Source organism: Mycteria americana, chromosome 2 (genome assembly GCF_035582795.1).
Source record: "Mycteria americana isolate JAX WOST 10 ecotype Jacksonville Zoo and Gardens chromosome 2, USCA_MyAme_1.0, whole genome shotgun sequence".
Taxonomy (NCBI): domain Eukaryota; kingdom Metazoa; phylum Chordata; class Aves; order Ciconiiformes; family Ciconiidae; genus Mycteria; species Mycteria americana.
In genome coordinates, this window is record NC_134366.1 from 43,215,957 (window position 1) to 43,229,327 (window position 13,371).

The 13,371-nt window shown below is 36.7% G+C and overlaps 1 protein-coding gene across 8 annotated transcripts in view; it reads right to left on the reverse strand.

Moving 5' to 3' along the window:
- The window catches only part of THRB (thyroid hormone receptor beta), a 170,519-nt gene that overhangs the window by 38,363 nt on the left and 118,785 nt on the right, over positions 1-13,371 (reverse strand). The window contains exon 1 of one of the 8 annotated variants that reach the window (XM_075493162.1): positions 745-1,195. The exons of the other annotated variants lie outside the window; for them this stretch is intronic. Coding sequence (XP_075349277.1) covers positions 745-1,192 — 448 coding nt within the window. The 5' untranslated portion in view covers positions 1,193-1,195. Of the gene's footprint in view, positions 1-744; positions 1,196-13,371 lie in introns of those variants that run through there. 8 annotated transcript variants of the gene reach the window in all.

Genomic DNA, 13,371 nt, shown 5'->3' on the forward strand with positions numbered 1-13,371 from the left:
TGAAGAACTATTTAACCCAGTTTAAAAAGGAAGAAAAATAACTTAAACACTAAATTTGTGCTAATACCTAAGCAACTGTGATTCTTAAAAGAAATTTCTTCAATGTTGCACTGATGCAAACAAAAAAGCTATCTGAAAGAAAACAGTTAATTCGCCTGACTACTGAGGCAAAGAATATTCATAACAAGAAGTTCCATTTATTTGAGTTCTGTATCTGCACTTACTGAGGCTTTGGGGATGGTTAATAATAAGAAAGAAGAAAAGGCAAATAACACAGTCACAGGTGAGAGGTGAACACCCTGAAAGTAGTAAAAGAATGCTTTCATTTGTCTTTGCATTTTTAATGTACCAAGGATATGCTTTATTTAAAAAGGCCAGGTTCAGAAAAGATTTTTTATAAGCTTATCAAGACCATAAAAAGAGAGGCAAATTTTTAAAGGGCTAAAGGAATAGAAATTATTTAATATTAGGCATCACACATAAAACCCCAGTAAGTACTCATCGTAGTGTCATCAGCGCTCTTCAGAAAACTATTAAACTGAATAAAAAGGAATACTAAAAATCACAATTATCCCTGCTGAAAAAAAAAATAAAATTAAAAATTGGTAACAAGAAAACACCCCCCACATAATAATGCTTTTAGCAATGGCCAAACCCCTGACCATAAACAAAGACATAACAACCTGTTGTTCAGGTTTTTTTTAATACAGCATTTGCTGTGCTCTGCATAATAATGCCAGTTACCTTTACATTTTTTTTCTTCTTTTTGGTATTCCTGGGCACTTGACATGACTTGAAAGTTTGCTTTTGTATGGCCTGGCTGTAGAATTGTGCTAGTCCAAGTTGAAGCACGTCGACATTGCGAAAGCTGCTGTCCATTCCTCTGGATATCATAATTTTTGGAGTGTCTTTTCCTACACAAACCGTTTTCCACTATGCTCACTACATTCCATTTCTGATTTCTGTCAGGAAGGTGAATCAGTCTGTCCCATGACAGGAGGCCACGTCCTGGATGTTTGGCAAATACTGCAGGGCTACAAACTGTTGGCATTGCCAAAATCTTGCTCAGGTGTGGAGTTTTGGAAAGCAAGTGGTTCCCCGGCTCTCCTGATGGTGTGGTATTCCCGTGCATCTCCACTTGACCGCACTGATAGGATGCAGAGCCTTTCAGCCATGCCCATTCAGCCACCATAGTTCCCCTTCGGTACAAGTAAATATAAAATTCTCCTGTCTGTGAAGCCTGAACAAGTAGACAGACCTATGTGGACAGACTAACGCTAGATGTAACTTTCACAACATCACAACTGCAACATGGGCCTCAGGGCAAGTTACCACCGATTTATTGCCTTGCTCATATGATCATTTGAGGTCTTGTAGGTCGAGGCTGGTCGTGAACAATTTTCAGATACTTAAAACACAAAACATCAAGGATTCAGCCTTGTTTGACTTTGCTCTTATCGTAGGCTGACCTGAGGGACACTCTGTTACCTAAGTGTGACATTCTTATGTGGGCATGCTTAGCAGTTCCGCTTTTGCTACCTACTGCCTTTCTCTAGTTGTGGTCACAGAGGAGTATCAGAGACGCTAATTTTATCACAGGAGTTTGGACGTTTGGGTCCAGTGCAGATAATGAACAACAGTAAAGCTGCATGATTTGATCTAATTAGTCATAATAATTAGGCAAATTTATTTATTCTTTGATACAGAAGAAACTGAGATACCACAAGTTGATAAATCTGTAAAACTAAATATAGTCCATTTTCTATTTTTGGGAAGTGAAACCAAATGCTATAGAAATGACACATCAGAGATGATACTCCACATTTAAAGAAATTATTTTATTTTATATTATATGTATCAAAATTCAAGTACAAAATAGCTTTCTAACTTGCATATAGAAAATAGTAAATTCCAGACATTCAGTGATGGATATCCACTGTGGTTTTAAGCATACTAAGATTCTGCTATCTTAATCGACCTAAGAGTTAATTTTACATACATTTCACTCAGTAAAAGCATTCATATACATATTAGTAAATAAGTCCTTAGTCAGTAATCTCCTGGTAAAAACGTTTAAAAATAACTTTGCATTTCAGTTACGAGATCTATCATACTACTGCTGTTTCTGAAAATTTTGTCTTAAGACTTCTGTTAAGTGGAACATTGCTAATATAGGACATATTCAGAAGACTTAATTATGGTTAGTATTAAATACTGTTATCCTGATAGTCTATACAGCTTTCCTCAATACCTCATTTAATTTTAAATGTAAATGCATACCTTTTTTTTCTGCTGGGAGTGTAAGCTCACCTGATATTCGAAGTTAAAAGTCCATTCCTTCTACTCACTGTATCTCAGCTGGACATCAATAACATGAATTTGTATAAAAAACTATCTGGCATCACAGACTTCAATGCGTAAGGCAGGTGAGTTAACTACAGAATTTGCACTTACCTACCTACTTCTGGCTTTATAGATCTGCTCTTAGTTCAGACTTGGTTTTCTTAGTAAAATTAAAAACTAACTCTAAATGCACGTAATATGGCAAGAGAATACCACTTGTAGGAGGATAATCAGATTTAAAATAGAATAGTGAAAGTAACCCAGAAAATACCAGGCAATTTAAAAAAATTAAAAGAACAGAATATAAAACTTCTTTTCATAATGTGAACACTTTTATACCTTCCAGACTTCATAATAAATTTAAGCTCAGAGGGAGAGACTGGATTGTTCTGGTAAGACCCTCTGGGACCTGCACAGAACTTCCCTGTAAGATCTGAACCGAACTTGGCTATTTCACTTTTCTGGGCACGGAGAGGAACCGTGCACTATAACCCTCCCTTCCAGCAGGCTTTGTGCAACCTCAGATAACGTACCCTGCAGTACAAGGCTACTCTCCTCTTCCTTGTCTTCCTTCATGTTCTAGTTATCTCCCTGCATGGATAATATTGCATCTTTATATAAATGCGAGAGTCAGGCATGTGCTATATATACATAGCATATATAGAGAGCACATAAATAAAATATATATATAGCATATAGGCTATATATATGTAAATAAATAAAACGTAGGCATTTCTATAACTCACTCACAAGTAGATATTATAATGCTTTGTCAATTTCTTGAGAAGACCACTGACCCTACGTAACTCTCCACCTTATTTAAAAAAGTCACTTATAATCTCAGTTATTCAGTTCTTGCTATTACTCCTGGAAATAAGATCAGTGATTCATAAACCAGGCTGTTCAATCTTGTTAGGCAAAAATTTTCACATCTTTTTCCCAATTTTATCTTTGATATTAAAGGCCATCTCTGCTGTCTTTTAGCCTATGAGGATTTGCTTTGCCTTTGATTTTAATTAAAAACCACACATTCACTGCAATGGTAAAGCTTTTGTTCTGCAAGGATTCAGAGAGGATGTCACACAAGGCTTACAGATTTTTAAGTTTAGCGAGGAACTCTAAAGACCTCCTTAACTTAAAGAATAAAATTAAACCATATTTTCCAATTTCTGTATTTGCAAAGCATCTGTGGGATTTTTAAATATGATTCTAGACACATTTAAACTATGAGAATAAACTGATTCCATTACAGGTTCCACCATTTGGAATTTGCCCAGGCAGAGTTTGCAAAGGCTAACCCAACATCAAGCAGCTTTATCCTTTCTTTTCTTTTTAGTTCCCTCTGCAATTTGTCTCACTATTTTGACTCCTATGTTAGCTACAGTTTATTTAATTTTACAAGCTTCCATTTTATTTCACAAATTCTCTTCAGTCACCAGGGTCATTTTAGGGACATTTTGAATTCAAAATTTGCTAGACGAGGATTAAGTTGTAAGGAACTACCACTGAGAGGTCTCATATTTTGTCTCCTTTTCCTACACTTCCTTTACCGTGGTGCAGCAGATATATATGTCCTAAATTACCATTCAGGTTATTAAAATGTTAAATTACAATTTCACTACAGGACTACATTATTTATTCTACTACTTTTGTATCTTGCTTGAATTTGTCAAAAGCTTTTTTTTTTTTCAGCAGAGAATGCAGTTTAAATCTCCTGCATCTGCTCTTGGTTTTGTCAAACCAAAACCATTGATAAAGGATGATAATGTAATTTTGTCTGAGCTCCCTAACTGTAAGAGAAGCATCTCTCTCTCCCTCTAGCTACTGTTAAAATGGCTATAATCAAGGCAGAAAGCAGTACAGCCTAATGGGACGAACCATGACTAAAACCACAGGCCCTATTTCAGAGCAAAGAGGGACTAATAAGAAGGGCCTACAGCTCTTCTTGTCAACATAAGTAAAGGAATCATCAAGTAATTTCAGAGATATAAAAGCAGCATATCGTAGCAATAACTGGCATCTGAGCAGTCAACAGTTCAAAAGACTTTATCAAGTTCCCATCAGAGTGTCTTTAAAGGTGAATTTCTTTTATAGAAGCAGGAAACTTTTAGCAGATGAAGGGCCCATCGAGCTAAACTAAAAGGACAGGGAAGGAGAATCCCTCGGAAATTGTTTATTACAGGCCAAGACAAAGACTCTTAATGGGTGAATGTAAAGGTTGGCCTGTTCTCAGGTATGCAAGCATTGTCTGAATGTCAGTATATAAAGGACTATAAAAACAATGGAACAATTAATTTGTTTTCATCTCAAACAGTTATATGCTTTTTTTCCTACTTCTCTACTAGTATCTGCCAACAGTGGTAAAGGAAGAGATACAAAAAGCCTCTCCCTTGTTTAGTACCTCTCAATAGAAGGGAGTCATAGCTTGTTTCTTCCAGAAAGATGGGAGGTGGTAGCCAGCCAGCCAGGAGGACAGTGTTTCTTGCTGGAATGAGCTGTGTACCTATCCTGAACTTTGACTTTGACAAAAACGCAGGGTGCACAGCATAGGACCAATAAGCACACTGAAAAGACTGCCTGTTCCCTGTGCAAACCACAACCCCCCTTGAGGCACCGCACTAAATCCTCCCTGCTGTGCCCTGAGAGCTACACCCCTTTTTCCTAGCTCGGGACCTGCCCTGTTACACCCAAGGCTGGCATTTGTATTACCGTTATTACTATTACTGCTTTATACCGCAGTAGCTCCAGTTGATGGCTAGATCCATTGGTGATGAAAGCCACTGTGTGACTATACAGGCAATCAGTCCCTGTTCCTCAGAGACTACATTGCTCACACTTTTTTGGGGAGTGCAAACATTTCTTTTTCACCCTCAGCAACAGGCTATCACTTAGTTTCGATGCAAAAGGTAAATCAACGGTTCTGGGATGTCAGAGGATTGCTATTTTTACACTTACAAAGACACTTCCTCTCACAACAAAAAGTTATTTTACATTCCAAAACTGCTCACAGCCTGTAAGAATTTCAACCTGTAGCTGATCAAAATAGTAGCAGTAGGTGAATATATTAGCAGTCTCTGAATTGTCATTAACTTACTTGACTGCAAAACAAAAGATTGACAAAAGCAATTCTTATATAAAGTTTTGCCTCTTCTCATATTTGAAGTTTACTGAAAACAGAGCAGCAAGGGCGACAGCACTTCACTGTTTTTTTTTAAAACACTGAAGTATGCAAACACCTAAGGACATTGAAGTGGGTTGGCTTCAGAGAGAGATCAACTAAGGCAAATGTAATCAGGATTAGGACTGAGGGGTGCACAGTAGGTTGATCAAGCAGCCTAGCTTTGTATGGACCCAGTCCAATAACACTAGATGATTTTTACTTAATGACTTAAGAAAAAAAAGCAAGCAAGCTACAATTAAAGGGCATCTCCCCAGCAAAATTAAAACCCGATTCATGTTTTGTACAAGCATTTTAAAGCACACAAAGTAACTATAAGAAAAGCATGTAAAGTTTTCATGTGTGCTTGTGCTGGGAATGATCAAGCTATTGTGCCAGACAAGGCTAAGGTTTCATTTCTTCTCATTAACGTTGCAGTCAGTTCACAGCATCTTATCTTCTTTCCTGTATTTTGCTTCTCCTCTCTTCTTCCCCTCTCCTTTCTCCTTTCTCCCAAATAACTTCCTTCCCTTTTCTCCCAAATAACACCATAGCATTTTCTTCTTATTCTTCCTTATCAAACACGGAAACACTTCACAACGGAGTTTCCCAACTTTTAAACCAGGTTTGTGTGATCCTTGAATAAGCAGAAGGATGGCGCACTGCTAATACAGACTAGCCAGATTCTTCTTTATAAATATGCAAACCCTGCCTTCATACAATGCTCTAAATAAAGCCTTTGAGAACGTGTGATTTCTTTCCTAAATTTTAAAACGTAAAAATGACAGTGACTATAAGAAAAAAGTGTACAATGAGAGAAAGAGACTGTAATTAGCAAATGGAACTAGTGATGTCTACTGAAACCACTTGGTGGTTTCCAGTATTTCAGAGACATGTGTGTATGCATATGCTTGTGGAAGTAAACAGAGCCAGGATTATTTAATCCATGACTGTTGTACTGTTACTCACTTTAACAGTGGCAATATTATAAAATATTTAAATATTACATATTAGAATATGGCTTCCAATATAAATTCAATTTCAATATTTTCAAACAATCTTTTGGACAAAGATTACAACATCATGAAAGAAGAGCGTGTGGATATTACAATAAACTTTGTAAAGACTTTTTAATGTGTAAGAAAAGGTAACATTAAGAAACTTGCAATATACAGTGTAATAGCTTTATCCTTGTTCTTGCTGACAGATATCTTAATGAGCTTCTCAGTCTGAACCAGTGTAACCACTTTTTAAAAACACACTGAATTTCTATTAACTTTAAAGTAATACTAGACATATACTTATCTCATCAAGAACCTGGGCTTGACATTATGCTCAAATTTCTAAACGTAAGAAAAATTTAATCAGAGGAAAAGAATATCCAGAAGAACGTGATAGCTCATCTGTAAGTTAACCAGAGGCAGGTTCTGAGCAGAGAGAATCAAATGGTTCAGGGTTTTGGTATGTAAAGAGCTGTCTGAAACCCTCTCCTTAGAGAAATGAACAGGAGTTGTGCACCCAAATATGGAATCTTGTGACAGCTACAGATACAATAAAAATACTGAAAGAAACTAATGACGAAAGCTGTATGGGAAAAAGCAGTAAGATACCAGGATACACAATGGAACTAGAAAGGTGATGTTAACCAATACAGTCACACTGATGCTAAATGCATTTGACCTTCTCATCGTTCTGTACAACACATGGGAGGGAGTTTTTCTGAGAACAAGGTATACCTGAGCACAGCAGCTCTGTTCAAACCACAGGGCTTGCCTGGTTACTGTTCTCCAACAGGAGCCATAAGCAGATACCCAGGGAAGAGTAAGAACAAAGCAAGAGTATATGAGAGTTCCCACCAATAGTCCCCCAATCCCCAGCTACTTGTCAGCCCAAGGGATTGCCTGAGCCCCTGTAGCCTATCTAAACTGTAGTAATACCCAAGGGATCTCTCTTTGAAGTGCAGCCCAGTCTCCTCATGCGTACACTTCTTGCATCCACAACGCCCTTTGGCAAGGAGTTCTAGTACCTGTCCCTCTTTAATGTGCAGAACCACCTCCCCCTGTTTGTTTTAAACCAAGATTAATTTGATGCCCAACGGACAGTGATCCACCTCTCCAGGGCTCATTTTGCAGACTACTGCTTGTGTGAATATGGGAATGTTAATGGATTTTTACTCTCTTCATATTGTGTTAGGTAATTCTTTTAATGCCTGGGAACCTACTAAAATAAAAGTGAGAAGCCAAAACACCATTTCCAGATTACGGATCAAAATACCATAAAATAGATCTTTAAAAAAGTGTACATTACAGTGAAACCATTTAGGAAATCACTCAAATCACTTCTACAAATCACTTCAAATCACTACCACTGTTTTGTAAAATCCCGAGTACTGCTTTCACCATGAACTTTCAAATCAGTTCACATGGTCTTTCCTCAATCCCACATTAGACCTTCCACCCCTCCCCACTGAGGAATGGACAGTGTATTTGGCCACTGTTTACTAACTGCAAATCCTGGGGATATGTGCACATCATTGAAGCTCTTTGTTTTTTCAAGATGATGAAACAGTTCAAGCTATTTTAGTTCTAGAATTGCTTAAAGAGAGACCCTGTATCTTGAAATAACACCTCCTGTTCAAGGACTGAGCTTTGAGCAATGGCCAGGTAAAAAAAGAGGTACTAAAACTAGCAGTTTTGACAAATACATAGTTTGTGAAAGACAAAAAACAATAAATAAACAAATCAAGTTTGCCCACATAATGCAGTCAAAGGCTTCTTCAGAAAGAAAGACAAACTGGGATGTGGGGAGAGAATTCTTTAAAACTTGAAATAAATCAAAGCTTGGTACAGGTCTAAATAGCTTTCAGACACATGATCACATACATAATAAAGCAGATCTGAAAGTCTGGCCTTCATGCTTTACAACCTTCAAACATATCCTTAAGCATTTGTCTTCTTTTATGATAAATGTTGTAGCAAATCTGATGCTTTTAAAGAACATCATCAGAAATGCATTAAGGGAATGTAAAAGGTATTTTGTTTACATGGAAATAACTGGAAAATGCCTGATTGGATACTATAGTTCAACAGCTTTAGATTTGGCACAAAAAAATTACAGTCCTCTCTACATACAGGACTGCATATTGAGGACAAGCAGTGTAAGTTCATTGCTCTGACATACAGTCATCAGAAGAACTGAACAGCAGTCTGTAGTCAGACTTATGAAGACCATAAAAAGGCAGGCTGCAACTCCTGTGGCAAGCACAGCAAAGGAAAGTGTTTTATTTTACAGGCTAGTGAAGCAGACTTAGAAAAAACACAAGGACATTTTGTTTTTCTTAATTAACTATTTTAAAAGGGTTTTGCCTGCAAAATTAACAAGTGTGTTTTATATTGACAGCGCTATGCACTCCTTCTAACTGATGGCAGCAGTGAAACACAGTGTTACATAGTCTAAGAATGATACTCATTTCAAACACAACAGTCTGCTCCCATCAGAAATAAATTTCTGAAAGATGACTTAACAAAAAGAAGCACCTCTGGTTTAAATAAAATTACTATAGAAAGGCACTAAGTATACTGATGGATTATTGAAAAAAAAATAGAAAAGGAAAAAAATATCAACACTAACATAATGAAACATACTTAAGAAAATGGCTAGCAGATGTTGCAAAGCTAAAAAAAATACATGTTTGTTTCCTCTGTTCTTTGTGAAATCTAACCAGGTCCAAATTTTTTGAAAAATCTGTGTTATCTTATCTGGAAAATGTAGCAGGTATCCATGAGTGGTAAATACCAAACTTAAACACCTTTAGAAACACCTAGATGTAAGATCTTCATGTTTCTCCTAAAGAAAAAAACACTCTTTAGAGAGCCTTCCCCCCCCCCATGAAGGGAAACAAAACCCCACACATTACTAAAGAATTGCATAAAAAATTGAAACATTACAAAATGTTATACAGACTGCTTGCCTTTTGAAACTTTTGTATTTATAGAGCACTTTTTGAAAGCACTTTTTAAAACATTAAAGTTTAAAACAAAAAAGTTAAAATTAAACCAGGATGTCTGTAACCTAGAACTTACCAAGTGTGATATTTTTAACTGCATATTCAAAAATACGCTTCTAAGTAATAAGAGCCATCATGGAGTGATTCATAGCTTCATGCAAAAACATCCCACAATATAAATCCTGTTAACCTTTTGAAAATCCCCAAAAGCTCATTACAAAGCTGCTGAATCCTGGCATAACAAAACCTTATATTAAAGTATTTACTGTCCTTCTAAAAAGTCCATTACTTAAAAGAAATAATACACTTGAGTTAGTTGGATTTTATCATAGTCTGGCAGACAAGAAGTGTCAGACTGTGATGTATGTCAAATTAAATTATCCTAGGAAAATCATTATAGAAACTCAGGAGAAATAATTTCTCAACTGATGTTACACAATAAACTATTCTCCATCTGAATTAATGGCAAGTTTACAGGGTAATGAGCATTACAGTGAAAAGTCTCATGAAGAAAAGGTGGTACCTTTCCTATCCTATTACTTTTGCCAGTTCTTGGAAACTACATGCAACGCCCTTGGAGACACTGGTTTTCAAATGGATCTGTTGCACAAAAGCTGATTAATTTTCTTCTCCAAATGAGTGACCTGTTACAAGAATGCTGCATATTAAATTCTACTTACTGAAAATATGCATTTATGACATTTAAATTATATTCCCTAATGTAAGCACTTAATTTTATTATAATTCCTATCTTGATCTAACTTTGCAGTCATTACCAAATAGAACAGTGTGACTATTTGAGAGTAGAAGCACAATGTCTGAGTCGATTATGAAACTCCAAGTAAAAGCAGAGTAAAATCCTGGCCTTACTGAAATCAGTGAAAGAGCTGCTGCAGACTTCACTGAGACCGCTATCACATTCTTTACATTCGATCTTCATCTGCCACGAAGGTGAAATTAATGAGATTTACTGTACTCTACAAATACTGTTTTCTGGTTTTTAGAACCCATTCTTGAATTCCCATTCTTCAGTTCTCACTCCAGTAAATGAAGTAAGATTAAGATCTGTCTCAAGGCTTGTCCTGCATTTTGGGAGAAAATGTACAGAAGGAAGCCTTCAGTGATAGATTATTGCCAGTGAATAATGATTATTGCCAGTGAATAGTGATGCTAAAGCCAGAACCTACATCACAGTATTTAAACAGAAAGAATTTTTTAATGAACTATGTTACATACTTATTTATTTGAAAGTACTATCTTCTCAATGAGAAAAAAATACTTTCTAACTTTTTAATTTTTCTATTCTATTCTATTCTATATGCATGGCAGAAAGACTTTTAGTTATTGCTAAGTCAGTATTAATTTTTAAAATGCTTATGATTTTTTTTTCCAGGTATTACTCTGTGGACAGTAATTGCTGGTCCCAACTGTAAATCTGCTGATGAACTATGGGGGGAGCATCCAATCAGTCATTTTCCACTTTTTTCTATTAAAAAAAACCCCAAACATATTTTGCTTACATTCCCTAAATGCATTTTTGATGTTGTTCTTCAAAAGCATCAGATCTGCTGCAGCATTTATCATAAAAGACAATGAACGTTCAAAAAAATCAGGTTTCAAAACAGGAAAACTAAACTTTCAGATTTGCTTTGTTACATTTACATGTGTGATCACTCATCTGAAAACTATTTATTTTAGGGATGTACCAAGCTTCAGTTTATAAGCACAGAATGTGCCTGTCTCAAACTTAGTACTCAACTGCAAGACGTATTATATTCAGCTTTCCCTCTCCAGAAGCATCCCTTTATCTCAATGTCTGGTCGTCACCTGAGTTATGTGCACATAAAACTGGTTAGGCAAGTTTTGACACTTGGAACTGGCAGAGTTGCAAAAGTATACTGACAAACACAGTGTTTACAAAACCTGTAGGTCCAGATTTTCACTTGTCAGCTTCTAATGTCATCAAGTACCCAATATTAGGTGTTCATTAACTCCATCTGCATTGCTGTGTGAACTCTATTTTGACTGCATTCTAAGAAAAAGGAAGTGTAGTTTGGACTTCATTGACTCAACATTTGCCTTTCAGTTTATCTTTCTGCATGCAAAAATTGTACCTGGTGCATTCATTTTGCTTTTTATTTTTCATTCTGTTCACTTTTAAGTAGGGGCTTCTACACTTCTGAAATCCTTCCATGTTACCCATAACTGTGAAGTTCTCAAAATAATTTTGGAAAACTTGAACTCTCTTTATTAAAAGCTATAAGCACATACAATTACAGATATGTGCCATAAAATAATCACACCAGTATGTGTTTTTAAAGCTGAGATGTCAAAATATTCAAAATATTTTTCATATAGTAACTGCAAAATGTAGGAAAGCCTAGCTTTACTACCAAAGGCCAAATTCTACAATCTTCTGTCAGAAAAACTTCTCTAGATTGCACTAGAAACTAGAGGCTTTTGGGCAGTGCCTACAAGAGGAAAATTCCTACTGTAGTAAAAATGTAACATATGGGCAGAGAAATTATCTATCAAAAAATCAGAATAATACAGCCTATTATTTTAGGCAACTGGTTTGGTTTTGGATTAGATTCTGCTCTCATATTCCAGTGACTCAGTCACAGAATCTAAGCTTTCATTTTCATTCATTAGGAAAGGAGAGCTGTTTGGCTCTGGACGGTGGTATTTATGCAGTTTTTATAGAGTTTGAAAGACTTTTATTTCATCCATGCTTCTTTTCACATTCACACTCATGTAGGGAATTTCATTCCTATAATGAGAAACAGAAAATATAAACTGCTTATACTGAAACGTGCTGGACATCTACAGCTGTACCAACAGTCATCTTCTGCAATGAACCTTTTTTTTCACCTGGTGATTATTTTCTTTGCACATATTTGTTCTTCCCACTTCTTTAGAAAGAAATGCAGAAAATGCAGGTCCTTCCAATTAGGCTTTGTGTTTCACTGAGCTTAGCAGAGCTGCCCTGCCAGAGGGAAGTCCAGGGCGACAAGTCTGGTTAGAGTGCTGGTGGGAATCATCCATAAACTCCCCCTCCATAGGAAGCTACACCCCCAACAGATAAGGGGAGGATAAAGTGGGTACACTGCATTTCCTCCCCATCTCTTGCCATCACATAGCACAGGCTACTAATTGTCCCCTCCAAAACCACAGCAAGACCAAACCCCCTAGTAAAAGGTCAAAAACCACAGTTTAACATGAGACAGAAGACAGCACAACAGAGAGCTGGAGAGACTGAGTTACATGTCAACGCTTTAAATTCTTCCAACACAGGTATTTTCTAAACGAAATTATCATGCCTAGAATGCCGGCAGGAGAATGCAAAAACACTCTAGTGGGCCCCGCCAATGTAGCCTAAGGATACTAACTCCTTCCCGATCCTCATGTGGCAGTGACGCTAATCCAGAGCCTGACACACCAACCAAGGGTCAGGTATTCCACTTCATTCCACGAAAAGCCTTGATGCCCTCTGCCTCCACCTTATATTCATCTGTGCCTAACCTCCACTTCAATGAACAGCAAAGAAACCATAAAAACAGAAGTCAAATGACACATCTTTCCATATTATCAAATAATACACTTTACTATGAAAGCATGCATTTAAATAATACTCCATTTCTGCCCATGAATTTTACTCTCTACCTCATATTACTAAACTTAAAGACCAGCTTTGTGGTGCGTGCAGCTGTTACCCCTTGTTAGCCAATACAAAAGGATGGGAGCCTTCTAGGGGAAAGGAAAGGATATTTGATCTGCCCAGTCAGTAAAAATAAACTGTCCCTTGAGCATAACACCAGCAATTCAGTCTTGTTTGTTATACAACTTTCCCTATGTAGCACATGCT